General features: G+C 39.5%; 1 protein-coding gene across 6 annotated transcripts in view; it reads right to left on the reverse strand.

The window, feature by feature from the left end:
* NCAM2 (neural cell adhesion molecule 2) overlaps positions 1–17280 on the reverse strand; it is a 503301-nt gene that overhangs the window by 223131 nt on the left and 262890 nt on the right. For all 6 annotated transcript variants that reach the window (XM_067543086.1, XM_067543105.1, XM_067543094.1 and 3 more), the window contains exons 2-3: positions 5318–5392; positions 2194–2400 (exon numbers count right to left, since the gene is read on the reverse strand). In XM_067543086.1, coding sequence (XP_067399187.1) covers positions 2194–2400; positions 5318–5392 — 282 coding nt within the window. The remainder of the gene's footprint in view (positions 1–2193; positions 2401–5317; positions 5393–17280) is intronic.

Raw genomic sequence — 17280 nt, forward strand, 5'->3', positions numbered from 1 at the left:
GGGAGACCCCACTAGATATGCCCTTCGAGTTTGATAGTAAACCATTAATAACTGTTCTTTGAGTATGGTATTTCAACCAGTAGTGCAACCACTTTATAGTAATTTTATCTAGACCACATGTTCCTAGTTCATTTATGAGACTGTCCTGTGGGACAGTGTCATGAGAGTCTTTGAAGAAATCTGTTCAGTTTGAATATTCAAAACGATTTCCTACTTTCTTCTTGCTTTCAACATTTTTGGGCCTAACTGTAGAACTTTTACTCATACTGTAAGTACTCACTCAGGTGATTAGGCCTATTGACTTCATTATTTGGTGTTTTTCATCAAGCCCCAGCTGCTGAAGGCAAGTGATTGTGATTGTGATTTGTAGCCAATGTGACAATTTTTTTTGGAGGTCTGATTCATTACTTTTGAATACTTGGGATTGGTAATAAGTACCACGAGTAAGTACTCAGTTGTGTGAGTAAGGCTTGTGTAATTTTAGCTGTTATTGCAAAATAGTTCAAGGGCTACATTATGGTGTTTAATCCACCACCTCGTGTAGGAACCACTGTGGAACAGTACAGCAAAAGGAGGAACTCTGGTGGAACTGCTTCTCAGTGACACATCCTCTCTCTATGCAACTCATTTCATACGGGATCGGGTGCCTAAACACGTGCCTCCTTCTGACAGAAGATAGAGAACAGAGATATAGGGCTGCCTGCTGCTAACCTTTCCCTGTTCCCTTTTCAAAGATGTCAGAGCAGCACTAATCAACACGTGCTACCCAGAGCACAGATTGCTATCATGTGCATCTCCTGTGCAGATGATGCTTACAAACTGATCCAACGTCCACTGAAATCAATGGAAAGACTCCCACTGACTTCAATGAGTTTAGGATCAGACCCCAAAGGAAATAATTTCCATTTTGCTGATCCTCTGCAACACATAATCTAGCCCTAAATGTGGTAGCTTTCAGGCAACATTTATGTCAAACTTCATATTTAGTGTCTGACTTTCTATATTTTTTTTTGTTTCATCCTGAGAACTATTTTTTTAAATAAATTACCATGTCTCTTCCTGACAGACTTCAGAGGATGTCTACCTTGCACAGTAGTCTCCCTGTATTGTGACTGACAGCTTTACGCATACCAATGATAACTTCTACAGAATATGAAATCCTTTCTTTGAACTACCAACCATCATCTAATTGTTTGTAACTGTCATCATCCGCCTGAATGACGTTTTATCAATTACATTTATTTTTAAAATTATCTATCATTTGGTATTTGTTGTACCTTTAAAGCTGCAGTGCTTCACTATTTTATCTGGCATTTACCTGTCATATTTCAGTTCATAAGTCTTCGCCTGACCATGAACCATATCCTGTCATGAATATTTAAGCAAAAGTCACCATTCAAATCAATAAGGAAATCTGCTTAAATACTAATGGCACAACATGGCCCCTTCTTATTGGTTTTGTGTTAGCCTTATGCCTCTGCTCTATAATGCATTTTGCATACTACATATCTCTAACTGATGTAAAGAATTCAGTTCAATATTCTGCACTTTTTAAAGTGATGTCAGTTACAATTTGACAAAGTTTTTAAAGGATGTTTTTACAAGTTCATTTTGGCATAATGCAGTATATTTACATTTGAAGAAATAATCCTCCATTAATTGTTTAACTCTATTTTTAAAATAATAGTACTTTGGTGGCTTATAAAGCTTTATATCTCATATAGATTTTTATGTCACATAAGTTCATTATACAGCCCAAAACAGGAAAAGATTAACATAAAAGTAATTTCATTGTAAGCGGTTTTAAACAATATATGTTGTGTCTCTTGCACTCAGAATCAATGCACAATTTGATTATTGTAAGAGGATTAATTTTGGTGCATATCTCTCTGTCACAAACACATTCTGTCTTTTCCGTAAGAGAGGTATATATGGTGCGTCCTCATGATAAGACTTTGTATTTCAAGACATCAGGTAAGTGATGCCATACTATGCTGGATTAAAGTATTATGAATATCAATTCCATTCAAGGCTTTTTCACAATACATATACTTGACTGCAATCTATTGCTCCTAAAATGAGATTTATAGAGAAGGGTACTTCTTTATTTAGTGTTAATTTTCTGTACAGCAAATGGAATTCAAAATAGATCCTCTCTTTTTATTGTTAGTTTTTCCTTTATGTTTCACTTACGATAAATTTCCAAAACAACAGTAGCTTCTTGAGTCTGTCCTTTTGCATCAGTTGCTTGACACCGATATATCCCAGCATCTTCTATATTTGCATTGTAAATGGTTAGCCGTGATCTAACACCTTCTTTTTGAATGACCACTCTTTGACTAGAAGCAATCTTCTCTCCTTGTGGATTGTACCAGTCTATGCTGTCAGGTTCACCGATCGCTACAAAAAGCAATGTTAAAAGTAAAGTTCAGCTAGGCGCTAAGTAACATTCAGTTGAGTTCTTTCTTTGCAATATCCAGCTTGCCTTGTCCATAGGGAGAACAAAAGATATAAGAAGGACAAAAGAGAAGCCAGCTAGTATGGTGGCCATAATTTAACTATTTTGAGATATTAATAGGAATTAGGAAAATATTTATATATCTGATTGAGCCAGATATCACCAAAATGTCCACACTGCCCAGTAACTGGAGCATCTGTGGGAATTTTAGAAAAAAGGATTTGGATCAAACCTTTGCCCAAAATCCAAAAAACCCCAAAACAAAAAATTTTTACAAGATTTGAAGACCAAAATCAAAGTACTTTCCCTCCTCCACAATATAATCTAATGTTCATGTACTAGCACATTTGTTCTTCTTGGTCCAAGCCTATCTTCAAATTTCAAAAAAAGATGAAAAAACCAGAAATTGTCACTTTTTTGACCTGCTCTATTGATTTTTCTCTCTCAGATGTGTTTTCATTAGATTCCATCTGGACCAAAAGCAAGTTTTTGGTTAAGTGTCAAATTACCATGGTTGTGTGCTGCCATAGTAATAATCATGTTTGTAAAAAGAAACAGATTTTGAACAAGGATTACAACTTCCTTTTACCAGTTTTTTAGAAAAAAGTTTTTTAAAAAAAATAATAGGCAAGAAGAACAAATGCATTTTGGCAACAAAACAAAAGAAAAAAAAAGTAAGAACATTACACAACATTATAGATGCAATCAGATAAATGTTTACATATTTGTATTTAAGAATAAATATGCACATTTCCCCATGATTAATGGTTACATTCTAGTTTTAAGTTGCCATCAGACTAAAGTTTTTAAGTGAGCCAGGAAGTGGTGAGCAACCACTGGCCTAACAAAGAACAGACCTTAAAACTATATAATACTTTTCAGAACTATCTGATTTCCAGCTGGTTGAAGTTGGTTTTCCCCCCTTTTTCTTTTTTTAAACTCACCGTTAATAAATCGTAGCCCGTGCAACAGTCTGACTGGTTGGCACAAATCTGTTCTAATATAACTATATGCTATATATTCAGATAACATTGGGCCAGATTCAGTATCAAATCCTGGTACTACCACATTCTGCATCACAGAGTTACACACACCATCCCCAGTCTTGTAAAAGTAAAATCCCAAAGGGGAGAGGTTTACATCTCCACAGAGGTTGCTGTATAGCAGCTATGTGACATCAGATCACACCCCAGCCAAGGGGAAGAGTCTGCAAACCTTCTTGCCCCGATGGATTATGAGAATGATATCAGTGAGCCTCCCAAGCATGTGAAAAGCCTCCCTGACTTTGTGGCTGCAGGGACTGGTTTCTGCAGGTGATTGACAGTCAGCAGTGGAGAGTTTCAAAGAGGCTGCATGCCCCAATGAGCAGTGACAGCTGGGAGTTCCAAAAAGGCTTCCTGGACCTGTTTGACTGAAGTGGAATATATGCCAGTGAACCTAAGATCTCTCCCAGTGAGACAGGAGTGGGGAAGGACACAGGATCCGTCAGAACCAACACAGGATCCTGATCAGGCCCTCTGCTTTTGGCTGAATGGAGTTAACAGTACTTGTTGTTAACAAGGCTTGAGAGGACATCACAGTGCAGTATTTTAAATAGTATGAGTCATTCCACTGATGAGTCATTTGAAAAGAATAATTGACTCTTACCTAATAACATTTAAAAGATCCAGCAGTTCCCACTGTTACCTCAACAAAACTGAAACGTTGTTTACAGACTATTGATTAAGCATGATGACAATACAAATATGAATATTCTAATATTGATGCATGGATAATTGTGACCACAATGATGGCATAGCTCTAAATGCACATTTTACATTATATATAAAATTATCCCCTCCAAAAAATTACTGGCCTCATCTCGAGAAGGGCTTGAACACATCAGTAACTAATTTGATTTATAAAACACTTAAAAGTATCCAGGTCTCCTGATTTTTTTTAAACACCGTCAGAGCCATAACTCCAGCAGGTAACTCAGTCCCATCCACAACAATAAAGCAACTGTCTCCCCTATGCAGAAATCTCAACCAACACTGACTTCAATGGGGACAATATTTCACCCATAAAGCTGGATGTCAGCAGCATACTAAAATTACCTCAATACCATAGAATAAAGCCTGGCAAAACTCCTATTGACTTCAATGGTGTCAGGATTTCACCCTCCATCTCCACACTAACCGTCTTAACAACCCCATATACACCTTTAGTCAGACAGATGATAAAATAAACCCCTATCAAAACCCACATGAGAGCATCTTTGATGCATGAAATTTTTTCAGTACTTTTCAGGTTCAAGTCCTGTGTTGGAGAAATAATCTGCTTGGCAAAGTTTACTAAAGTTCTGCTAAATCTTTCCCTGGCTAAAAAGTTGATTTTATGAGAAAAATTAATTCCAACTTTTCAGTTTACATATGGTTTCTTGGATACTAAAACAGTCACTCAGGTGTAACTTCAGAGCAGCATGCTATGTCTAATTTATGCATTAGCTGTTTACCTAAAATGATTTAATTATGATCTTATATATTCATTCTAATATTAGTGTTTAGACAAGTAAAATTATTTTAACAGAGCAAAAAAATTAACATACATAAATAATTTATACTAATGGAAATCAATTTCAAAATAAGTGACTTAGTCTGTTTGGCATCTAAAATCAACAGTCTGTAGACTGAAAGCATACATTATGTGAAGCCAAGCCGGACCTGCTATTTATCACAACATGCAAGCACTCAGAATTCAATGCAAATACTGAAACAATATATGTGTAGATATTTCTAAGCCAATTAATTGTATTCAAACTTTGCAAAAGGTTGATCTGAAAATTTAGCAAAACATACCTGGAGATAATGAAATACATACCTGTGCATGTGAAGAATTTGGATTCACCCACACTAAGTTCTACCTTGCTCAGTGAAATTGTCACTTGTAGAAGAGCTGAAAAATACAATTTAAGTACAGCATGAATACAGTTTTCATGTATCAGTTAAAAGATGCCTACACATAGTATGATATGTACTGTACAAAAAAGGCGAAGAGTGTGAACTAAACATAGTATCTTCCAAAGTAGAGTATGTGTAGCAGTGGAGGAAAAGAAATCTAAGGGTAAGTCAGAGATCATGTTTTAGACCCAAAATATGACATCTCAGTAAAGTTGACTTGATGGGGAATCTCCTGGAGATCCTAAGTATTTTCTCTCTCTCTCTCTCTCTCTCTCTTTCTCTCACACACACACACCCACACACACACACACACACACCCCCGATACCAAAAGAGAGAAAAACCTCTCTTAAACACATAGCCACTCTGTATGAAGGACCTAAGCCAAACAGATCCTTTACACTCTGGTTATTCAGATGCAGCACTGACTGCACAAATGAACTAAGAAACTATGATGAACATAGGGCCACACTGAATCCTAGTGTAAGTCAGTGCAACTCCATAAATCAATTTGTCCCACAGAATTTGACTTACATATGCACATGCACCAAATTGGAATACCAAAAGAAAAAGCCGTATTAATTTCAAGCTCTACTAGAAACAGAAAAAAGTAAAGTATCTGACAGATGCAATTTTGGAATTTTTAGAGAAGGAAATTATATTTAAAATTTTTTGAGAGTATTATAAACAAGGTAATTACAAGGTGATTGGGCTTTAAAAATATTAGATAGTGTCCTTTCAATATATATATATATATACACACAGGGAAGCCTCAGATTCTTATTTGCAGCGTAAACAGCTTGGGTAAGGAAAGACACAGACCACATTGGAATTTACAGACTAATAACCCACATAATGTAAGAGAAAGCGATCCTCTTCACAGAACTGCAACGGTGGCCTAAAACATTTACAAACCAAAACTGCTTCTAAAACCCACCCTAAATTTTAATGGATAACTAGGGGGGATGATTTACATCATTATCTACCCTAACTACTTTTAATTTATTCAGTTGTTTTGAACAAGAATCTAATGTGTGAGTGCTGGACATGGGGTATTCTCTGTGAGGGATCCTCAGCTATGGAACCCCTTTGCAGAGGATATCAGAAGAGCTCAAGCCAAACCATTTTCGGAGACTGATGCCAAACCCAACCTTTTCCCAACAGCCCTCCCACACTAAAAGAAGGTGACTATATTCATAATATTGATAAAATAATAAAATGTTCAAAGTCTAAGTGGTCAAACCCCAAAACAGCAAGAACACAGCCCATTTCAGGCTGAAACATATGCTAGTCTAAATATTGCATTTGACATTTACCTATTACAGTGTTTCACACACCATAAAAACAGTCAGACGGTGAGAAAGATTGTACAAACACAAGTTTAAACATAGTTGGTTGAAAAATCTGGGAGACTTGCTGATCTGACGAAATAAATCAAGATATTATATGTTTATACATATGACTACAAACAAGACTCAGGAAACAAGAGATGAACTAGTTATCTAAAATGGTTAAACCCATTCTTTTAGAGTTTTTTAAAATTGCATTGCACTTGCATTTTCAAAGTTACTCTCCATGTCTGCTGCTCCAAGAACTGGCTCACCACGGCAAGTTTACAAACATAAATGTAGGGTGATCTGGAAAGGTCCACAATGCCAAGATCTTTCACAAATTAGCTCAATTTACCTTAATGAATAAAAGAATTTGCCCCCAGGATCATTATGGACTTTAATGATCTGGAGATTATTCTGGTTATCCTAGGAGATCGAGTTTATCCTCTGCTTCCCTGGTTAATGAAGCCATTCACAGGCCATTTGGACAGAAGGAAGAAATTGTTGAACTATTGCTGCAGGAGTTGCAGAATGACAGTGGAGTGTGCATTTGGCTGCCTGAGAGGAAACTTATGCTTATGGGACAGGTTGAAAGCTGCAGGGGAGGGAGGGGGGAAAGAACTTGCTCAAGATAATAGCTTCATGTTGTACTTTGCACAGTATTTATGAGAGTAAGGGAGGAAGCCTCAACAATGGGTGGGAGGCTGCAGTGCAGAAACATGTTCAGAGGCTTGAGCAGCCAGCAAGGCATCCCCTAGGAATCAGAAACAAACAGGGCAATACTGATAGTGATGTCTATTGCTCTTACTTTCAGTCTCAGGCCTGAAAAAGAAAAGCTGTACATCCAGCTGTTATCCTGGAGGTAATGGGGGGAATGTATTATGGCAATACTATCTCTTATGGGAGTTAGAAGTGGCATATTGTGGCAATCCTTATTTTTATCTTATGTATATAACTTTGTCCCTTTGTAATAACTTATGCCAAACATAGTTTTTTTGGCATAAAATGCAACACTATTTAATAAAAACTGTTACAAATCCTTCATAAAGAACAATTCTACAACAACCAGAATTACACAATTAAAACATTAAACAGAGCTTTGAAGTGACACTGTGCAGTGGAGGGCAACAAACAACAAGGGGGGACGGGAAGCTCCAATTCACATACAAGTAAACATCTAGCCTCTGCCTCCTCTTGTTCTTAGACCTTCTGGTGTTGAGTGTCAGGTCTCAAAGTTATCAGGGGCACAATATGGCTTGAAAGAGCTGGGATCCCAGTTCCAATTGTTCTCACTGCCCTGAGCTAAGGCCAGGGTGGGGAATGGCGGCTTCTGGGAGCATGGCTATGGAGGTACAGCAGGGAACATAGGCTGGTATTTCCGGTACCCTGTATTGTCCAGGGGCTGAAAAACATGGCTGGGTCCTGGTTGAAGGCACAGAATTATCTGTGGGCCCGCTACCAGTATGAGCTGCAGAAGAACATTGTGCTTCTGTACTGCCTCCACCACTGCATGCTCCTGTCTTTCTCTATAGTGTTTTTGCCTTGGCAACGCCATCTGTCTTTTTCCCTCTCCAACCTCAAACACAACCTCTGCCTCTCCATTGTCTTCAATTATTAGTGGAAGGAGGGAGTCTGCAGTGAGATCTGTGAACACTGCATTCTGAATTCTGTTTCTTCCCCTCAGGTTAGCCAGCCACTCCAATCATTGATAAAGGCCCTGTCTTTGAGGGTCTGGGTGCTGCAACTGCCATGGCTGGGGGAGTAAATAAAAACAAAAAAACCAAGAAGCAGTTACAACGAGAGTCCTGTAGCACCTTAAAGACTAACAAATTTCTTCGGGCATAAGCTTTTGTGGGCTGCAACCCACTTCATCAGATGCATGAAATGGAAATCACAGATAGGAGGTATATATATATATACATCCAAGGGTAAGAAACATAACAATGCACGAAATGGGTTGCAGCCCACAAAAGCTTATGCCCGAAGAAATGTTAGTCTTTAAGGTGCTACAGGACTCTCGTTGTTTTTGCTGTATACAGACTAACACGGCTACCCCCCCGAAGTAAGAAGTAGTTGTTGTTCATAGTCCAGTGCGGCTATGATAGCATTTTTTTTAACATGCATTTCTGATTTCACCTCCCTGAGATTCTTCCCAGTCTCAGAGAGACCTCTAAGATACGGTGTGTACATGAGGAGAGCTAGAGTAGGATTTCTGGTGGGCAGTATATACTGTTTGGGTTAATAGTTGTGCCTGAGAGGCTGGGGGTGGGCATGGGGGAGTTGGGAATTATGTTCCAAGTTTGGCTTTGCAGTTTTGCCTTGGAGGTGCTTATATGGGGTCAGAGAGGTTAGTGGGGGGCAACTGGGGGTGAGCTGGATAGTAATCTCCTCTACATCCCCTTTAGGCTGTCCTGATTCTCGATGACATTGGTAGGTGATTTGGATACGAAGAATAGCCTTATTCAAAAAGGCTAAGGGCAGACCAGCGAGATATACTGTAAAGGTATTCACGAAAATAGTCTCCCCTAGAAGCACTGTAGGAGTGGAAGAGAATTGCAAGCTATAACAAAGTCAATGACCATTCAGTTATCCCACAGTATGTCCAAACCAAATTCAAGCAATGCTTCTGTCTTAGATTCTGCTTTCTCTCTCCTGCAGAAATATTGAAGATGCAGAGAAAAACAGACTGGATACTTCACTGATTGACTGAAGCCAGTCCCCAGTCTCTCTCTATGTAAGCCTGTAAAAATCCATTAACGGCTATACAGCTATGTTACCTCTAAGGTCAACTTCTTTTCCCATATGAATGATTGTTACTAGCTATATATACTCAAGCAGAGAGCTGCAGTCTTAGTACCTTTACATACATGCAATGCCCTTGCATATGGCATGTAAACTGACGATACTAATCAAATTCCTTTTTCTGTAACCATTAAGTCAATAAAGTGTTCATGTTCACACAAATGAATGTTTTCACGAATTGAATATGCTGAGGGAGGGGAGGTGGGTTACAGGTTGTAGCTGTCCAAGCTGCCACCTGTCATTTTGAGTAGATTAATGGGTTGGGGAGGGAGGAAGGCATTTGCTGGATTGGGCAGGACAGATGTGGGGAGGGGAAAAATAAAATAGGTAAATAGGTACATGCCTTCCATGGCATTGGCTTGTAATTTGATTGATAGTCAGGGCTTTAGCATGGGAGAGAAGCCGATTGCCTGGCTGGACTGCCGCCATTTTGAAAACATGTAGAGGGAGGAGAGAACAGATAGTGTGGGCTGAGGGTGGGAGGGAAGGAGGCAGGTGGGGATGGAGACTTGGAAAGGCTCCTAGCTCATATCCACCAAAAATAACTGCAGCTGTGCAGCACCCAGAACAGAAGTTAGCACAGTTGTATTGTATAATAATAAATTGTGAAGACAGACATTTATATGAAGAAGTTCCCTCGATAGGATCTGCCTCCTCAGTCTTGGTCTGGGTTTCTGGCTGGGAATCAGGCTGGCTTCCTACACAATTGCCCTCAGGGTCCTGAGTCCCAAAGAAAACATGGCTTTCCAAGGAGAGCCCTTCATGGCCTTTCTCATGTTCCTCCTCCGGTGACTGTTACTGCTCATCCTTGGAAGGTGGGGGTGGCAGAGTGGAGGCCACAAGACCCAAACTCCCTTGGATTCAGGAATGATGTAATTGCCCAATATCCTGGGCAGCTCCTCAAAAAATGGACAGGCTACATTTCCAAGGCTGGAGTTTTTCCTGGCATCCTTGGGTTTAATGTAAGTCTTTCGGAGCTGTTTGATCTTTATCCAACAATAACACTTTGTGGTCAGCTGTCTAGCAATGTTGACAAACACATCTTTGCTCTAATGACTGGCCTCAAAAGCTTGCTGCACCAACACTTCACCCCAGATGGAGAGGTCTAGAATCTCAGCATGGCACCACGTGGCTGCTCGAGACATGGTGGAAAGGCTTCTGGAGTAATATTGCAGCAGTACTGATACAGTTGAATCCAGGAACAGATGCCAGTTTTGAATGTGGGAGGGAACATCCAGTCAACTTAACATTAGAGCAGTGGTGTGCACACAGGTAAACAGACAGATCAGTAATGGATGCCCACAAAGCAGTGACGGTTAGCAGTTGGAGGGCTGCCAAAGAAGTGCAGGGCAGCATTGCATGCACACAAACAATGGACTGAACTATCTCAATTAGTTCTTAGTAACTAACTCCAAAGTTCTTAATAAAAATGTGGAGTTGGAATTGTGTTGTGTACACACAGGCATTTTCATACCAGACTAACTCAAGTGACAGCAAACAAATGCCTCTCCTCCTCCCCATTCCTCTGCATACACAAGACTAATGAGTGATGTTCAATACAACATATTTTCAGTGTGATAAAATGAAAATTGGACTTGAACAAATCTAATTTGCCAAAATGGGAATAAGTGTGCTTAATGCCCCAATTACTGCACTCTGAAGGTTTGTCCAGAGGAATCACAGACATATAGGTTCATATGCCAGAAGATCCATACATTCCAGCTCATAGTTCATAACAAGGAAAAGAGGTCTGTCTTTTATCTATTGTGCTGAATACAGTACAAACGAAACTAAGTTTGTATGGCATAGCATGAAATAAAATGAAGTAAAATGTTAAAATGCCCATTGTAAAGGTCATAAATCAACCATTTCACTAGAAAAGCTTGTCTTCTGAGACTAAGAAGCAAATGTCACATCTGGAAGAAACTGAAGAAAACATTTGAATAAATGTAACACAAAAAATACACCAATGCATGCTTTTGTGTATGTCTACACTGCAGCTGGAAGCATGCCACTCAGCCTGGGCAGATAGACTAGATGCGCTCAAGCTACAGCACTAAAAGTAGTCATGTGGAGGTTATAACTGGATGGGCCAGGCACCTGACTCAGGGTATTGTACTCAGGTGGCTAGCCCATGCCGCTGCTCATGCTGCAAGAGCCACGCTGCTATTTTTAGAGCCCTAGCTTGAGCATGTTTCTCTACGTACCTGGCTTGGGGCCATGCTCCTAGCTGCAGTGTAGACATACCCTTTGTGGCCATATTTGCAAAAGGGTTCAGCTCCTAACGAGACACTTCAATAAAGTGACTATATTTTCCAAAGTTCTCAGGATGCAGAAGCTTCCACTGACCACCCTCTTGTCCAGCCAAGGGAAATGTGAATCATGTAAGGCATTAGCAATTACTCAGTTTCTGCTGCAGTGGCTGTGGAGATGCTTTCACTCAGATTGGTAGAGCTCCTCAGAAGTGGGCCTGCATGACCATGAGGTCTACCTGCTCAGCCAGTGATGAAGTTCCTTAACTGTTATTAAGCCAAAGATAATGCTCTGGGTTTGCAGATGGTTCTGATGCCCATGGAGCCAGAGGAAGGATTCAGATATAGGCACATCTTCTTGCTCTGACACGGCTAGAACTGCAATTTAATTTCATTCTTCTTCCCTGCAGTTCATGGAGATGTGGCAGGCCCCATGAGATGGACAGTTAGAAGCAATGTGACTTGACAGAAGCATTGTGGAACAAAGGAAAAGCGTTTCAGACCGAGTGTATTACGGGTATTTTTGTTACCAGATAGTGGAGCAATAAATAGTCCAGGAGTACCTAAAGCATTCCTCGATAAATTAACCTATCCACAATAACTACTGGAGAAGGCGAGAAGTAAATCTCGGGTTCAATTTAGCCAAATTCTGTGTAAAAGCAAGTTAACCAGTCTCACCATAGGTCAGCCTACAAATAAATCTGGTGACTGAAGGAACCTCAAAAAGCCAGAGCTTGGATGTGTATCCCAGTTATGAGGAAACTTATAGAGCTCCTTTACCCCCACACAAGCCCAATATACACTTAAATGTGTGGTATTCTTCCAGTCTTGCCAATTTTCTTCAGGAATTAAATATCTTAACATTTCAATAATATAGTTTGGAGAGTTTAGTTACACAACATAGTCTGAAACGTAATAAACTGATGGAACTGTGCAAATTCAGTATCTTAAGTAATATGTTCTAGACGGGTATGAAAATAACACTGTGCTATGAAAGGTCAAAAGCAAAAATAGGGCACACTTTTCCTCCAAGAATGAAATATATTTTTGAGAATACAATACAGCTTTAGCAAAATGCCGAACCACATTTATAATTCTAAGCATAAACCCAATAATAAACTCTATAGAGATATAGTAGCTATATCCCGGGAACCAAAATGAAATCACAGTTTCTACATATGGTACTTTAATATTTACAGAATAAGAAAATATCAGACCATCTGCCCCATTTTTCCAGCCCAGCCAACATTGCCCTTTACTGGCATTGCTTACAGGAAAAGAAAAATATTCCTTTATGTAAATTAGAACAGGAAAATATTGCCTAAGTGATTAGTCTAGCAATCTGTGCTTATGAGGTAGTCAAGCAGAGAGTCCATTACTAGGCTAGCAGCAGCTCACTCATCACTTATTTGGAGTGTGACATTTAATTAAAACTAAAATATTGTGAAGAGACTGCACAGCACAAAAAGTTTTACATCTCATCCAAGTTTATTTCAGCAGAAACCACTTAGACATGTAAAATATTAGCTAACCTGATGATGCCAATATACAACAGCATGGATATTTTTAAGTTATTGCTGTGCATCAACAGCTAATACAGGCAAGAGTTTGTTAAATTAAGTTAAATTACAGGCAAGAGTTTGTATCAAGACTGGTTTCAAGGTCTCTGGATGCATGAATGAATACTTTGTCCATCAGGTCAATGAAGCTGTTCCACAGACTAAAGCCAGCAGAGGGTATGTTTATAAGTGTGTTACAGAGAAACCAGAATTCAGACATTTGCTTCCTGCTGGTTCTGACAAAATACTGCTTCTTCCCATGTTTCCAAGGATATTACACTGCAAACCAATGAACATTTTTAATGCATTCCTGGGCATACCGTTTTCAGGGGAACACGCTGTGAGAAACACTGCTATCATAATATCAACTGCTGTGGGGAAATAGCGAAAGAAGTCAAAATACCCACTCAGGGAGGTGTCATTTTACAGCAGTGAATAAAGTAGGATTTGATAGGAAGCTGGATGGGATATACAATCTCTGTCCTGTACAATGCTGTTGATCAGGCCCGTCAACAGGAATTCTGGGCCCCAGGGCACAACACCCATGGCCCCCCCAACATTCTGCATCAGGCCCCGCCCACAGTCAGCCCAAGGTCCTGCCCTCACTCGTCCCACTCGCCACCGTGTCCCACTCCTCCACATTGCTTGGTCCCCCTCCTCTCTTCCACACTCCCCCTCCCCCAGACAGTGAGCGACAGCTGGAAGGGCTGAGCAGGGAGGGAGGGGGGAAGGGGGGGGATGAGGAAATCACATTAATGTTATCAGAGGATTTTGTTTTGGTTATACAGCCACACCCAAGAAAGAGTTTGAAGACTGACAGATGGTCTGTGTTTCTGTTAAGTATGGGGAGAGATTAAACCATCTGTACTACCAGGGCCTGCTCTAGACCAAATGGTGTCCCAGACAAGGAGAGTCTTCGGTGCCACCTCCTTCCCCCGCCCCTTTATAGCCCATTTCACAACTTTGGTGTACAATCTGCATGCATAATTTATCCCTGTCATTTAAGATTATAGGATCTGTAAATCTGCATTTATTCATGCCATATATAAGCAAAAAAAAATTCATTTCCTCTAAAGTTATAGAAGGCTCCTTCCGAAGCATCTTTTATTTTCTATAGGGGAAAACAGACAGTACTAGGGAGAGTAAAAGTCTATATTCCACAATTTTAGAAAGTCATCAAACATCATGTGTTAATCATGGCAAAAGAAGTGACGGTATTTCTTTTATATTGTTATGTAGATAGTGATTCTATAGATATCTCTGGTGTCTCATTAAATATGTCCTCTATTAATCACTACTTACACTCTTTAAGTCTCAAAACACAAGTACACTGTCACAATTACACAAGGTTCACAATATCGCAACTGGGCTCTCACTTCACTTCAGCTCGTTCTTGTATCTCACTGACTGACTGCTGATGCCCTGCCCCTTATATACCTGCAAGAGCATGGCTGACAACATTCTAGCAGATTTGGGTAAAATGAAGTTCTCAGAAAATCAGGAAGGTTCCATGAGATTCTACAAAAGTCCAGAACATTCTAGGAGGTTAGTGAAAAATGAATCCACATACGGAATACCTCCTGAAACATTTTACTTCAAACACTTAGTTTTCCCTTTTGTTGCTAACAAGCACCCAAACAGGTGGTTGCCTGGGTCAGAGAGGGCGGAAGAGTATAGGGGAGGTGTGCTTTCTTGGTGCTGTCTCTGTTCTAACTGCTTTGTGGATTAATAGTGGAATTTAGTCTCCAGGACTACCTTTCATGGAAAGACAGTCAGCAAATGAACTGTGGGATCTGTAATCTATTCAGTAGTCCCTTCCATGACTACAGGATCCAGGTCAGGATTGATAGGAGACCCTGGCTGTTTTAATAGGCAGCACAGGCTGTGCTTTCACTTATTCTGTTTGCTAGAGAGCACGTCTCAGTATTCAGTGGACTGAATAAAGAATTCCTGTTCTATCCACCACAACTGAGTCTTATCTCTTCTCTATTTCAAGAGGCATGATATTGTTCTACTACAGGATTTCAGTTAAGAATACTTCAATACCCCACAGCCACATAATGAGGACAGCAGAACTAATGGAACTCCACCAGACAAAAGAGGGGACAGGATTTGGGAAGTTTGCTCACCAGAGAACATAATACGAGGGAATCCTTTCAGAGTGTTTTTTTTGGGAATAGTGGGGATAGATTGAGGAAGGGGAAGGTTGGTGAATCTATAACTACACAGATCCAATAGCCCTTCACTGCTAAATCCACTCCACAGCCTGAAAGAAAATTTTATTCCATCACCATCCCAGTCCACAAGTGCTTGCTGAGTGCAGCAAGAAGGACTTGCCATCAAGTACACTGACATGTACTAATCCTTACATCTGCCTCCATTTTCATGATTACTAATGATCACGCAGCATTTAAAAACGAGGGAGTACAAAATTTGGACAAAATCTTTTTCAGTGAGGCATGAAAAGATTTGAATCAACTATACTCAAACTGATAGTTTCAGAAGATGATAGTTTGATTCACTGTGTATCTTACAATTTACAAAACCTTACCATGTCAGTCAATTTTTTTTTAATTTCGCTTTGGTTGCATTTAAAATTTTGTAATTTGGAGAATGTTGACTTTAAAGACACCCCTGGGTGTAAGAGTGCAATTTCTTGTGAAGATTCTACAGCATACACTCAAATAATTGCTTATTAAGGAAATTCAATACCACTTGAGCATGGTTGGCTTGTATATTCAGAATGAGACTCATTTAAGTTTGAGGCTGAACATTCATTTCAGTCAGGTTCATACAGTTTTGTTTTATAATAGATTTGGTCCCTATTGCCCAGTTATGTTCACTTTATTCAAGAAAATCAAACCATTAAACACACACACAAAGAAACAAAGAACAACAAAACTATAATAAAGTTTGCTCAGTTACTCAAAATACTGTCACTTATGTCTTGAACACAGTGCTGTATAAGTGTAGGACACCGTCCATAGAGAATAAAGACAGGGAGTCAGATTCTGTCCCAGTTTCACCAGTGTAAATTGAGAGTAACTTAGTGGAGGTCAATAAGGTTCCATAGGATTTATACTGGAACACAGCATATGGCCCACCATCCCCATTCTGAAAGGTTTACAATATAAATCAAAGATGAGACAGGGTGTTGGGAGAGATGACATCAACTAGAGGGGAGAGAAGAATACACAGATTAAGGTTTTGTAGTTGCTTGGTAAGGATAGTATGCACCATATTAATTCCTTAAAAAAAAACAAACAATAAATAATTTAGTCTGCATTTTTTACTTCAGTGGACACTGGGGTAGGCTTTTAGAGAATTAACATAATACAATATGTAGTTATTTAGAGCAACTGAGGGGAAAAAAGTGTTTTTTGACAATGGATTTGAAGGAGAGATTCTGTGATATACTGGGATCAGGGAGAGGAAACATGAGGGAAGTCAGATAAATGGACATTCTAAGGGATATCTAGGACAAGATATGTCTTGAATGATTAATAACTATTAATTCCTTCTCGCCCTACAAAATTAGAAAATCTATCCACCTCTGCATGTCCCAAAATAGGATCCACCTAGGAAGTAAAGAGAATAAGAAAATGGTTCCCATCATGTGAGACATTTTGTCTAAGGACTTACAGATCAACTAGATTGGGAGCTTTTCTCTCAAGAATATGCACTAAAATGGTTGTGAGAATATTGTTAATCACCTATAAGCAAGAATCTCTCATCATATGCTTAAAGCCTCTTTCTCCCTCCTAACCTAGCTTAAAATAACTCCAAGATAACAAGCAAAAGTAACACCCTTCTGTGCAAACTGGCCCATTGCATCTTGTGGGGGGATCAAGAGATGAGTGGGGAAGCTGCAAGTTAACGAAACTAGAAATGACTGGCAGTATGATTGAAGGTCAAAATGGGAAAACTGCTGGTTAGCCAAG

This window comes from Emydura macquarii, unplaced genomic scaffold (assembly GCF_026122565.2).
Source record: "Emydura macquarii macquarii isolate MOO-44397 ecotype Brisbane River unplaced genomic scaffold, CSIRO-AGI_Emac_v2 contig_75, whole genome shotgun sequence".
In the NCBI taxonomy this organism is placed as follows: domain Eukaryota; kingdom Metazoa; phylum Chordata; order Testudines; family Chelidae; genus Emydura; species Emydura macquarii.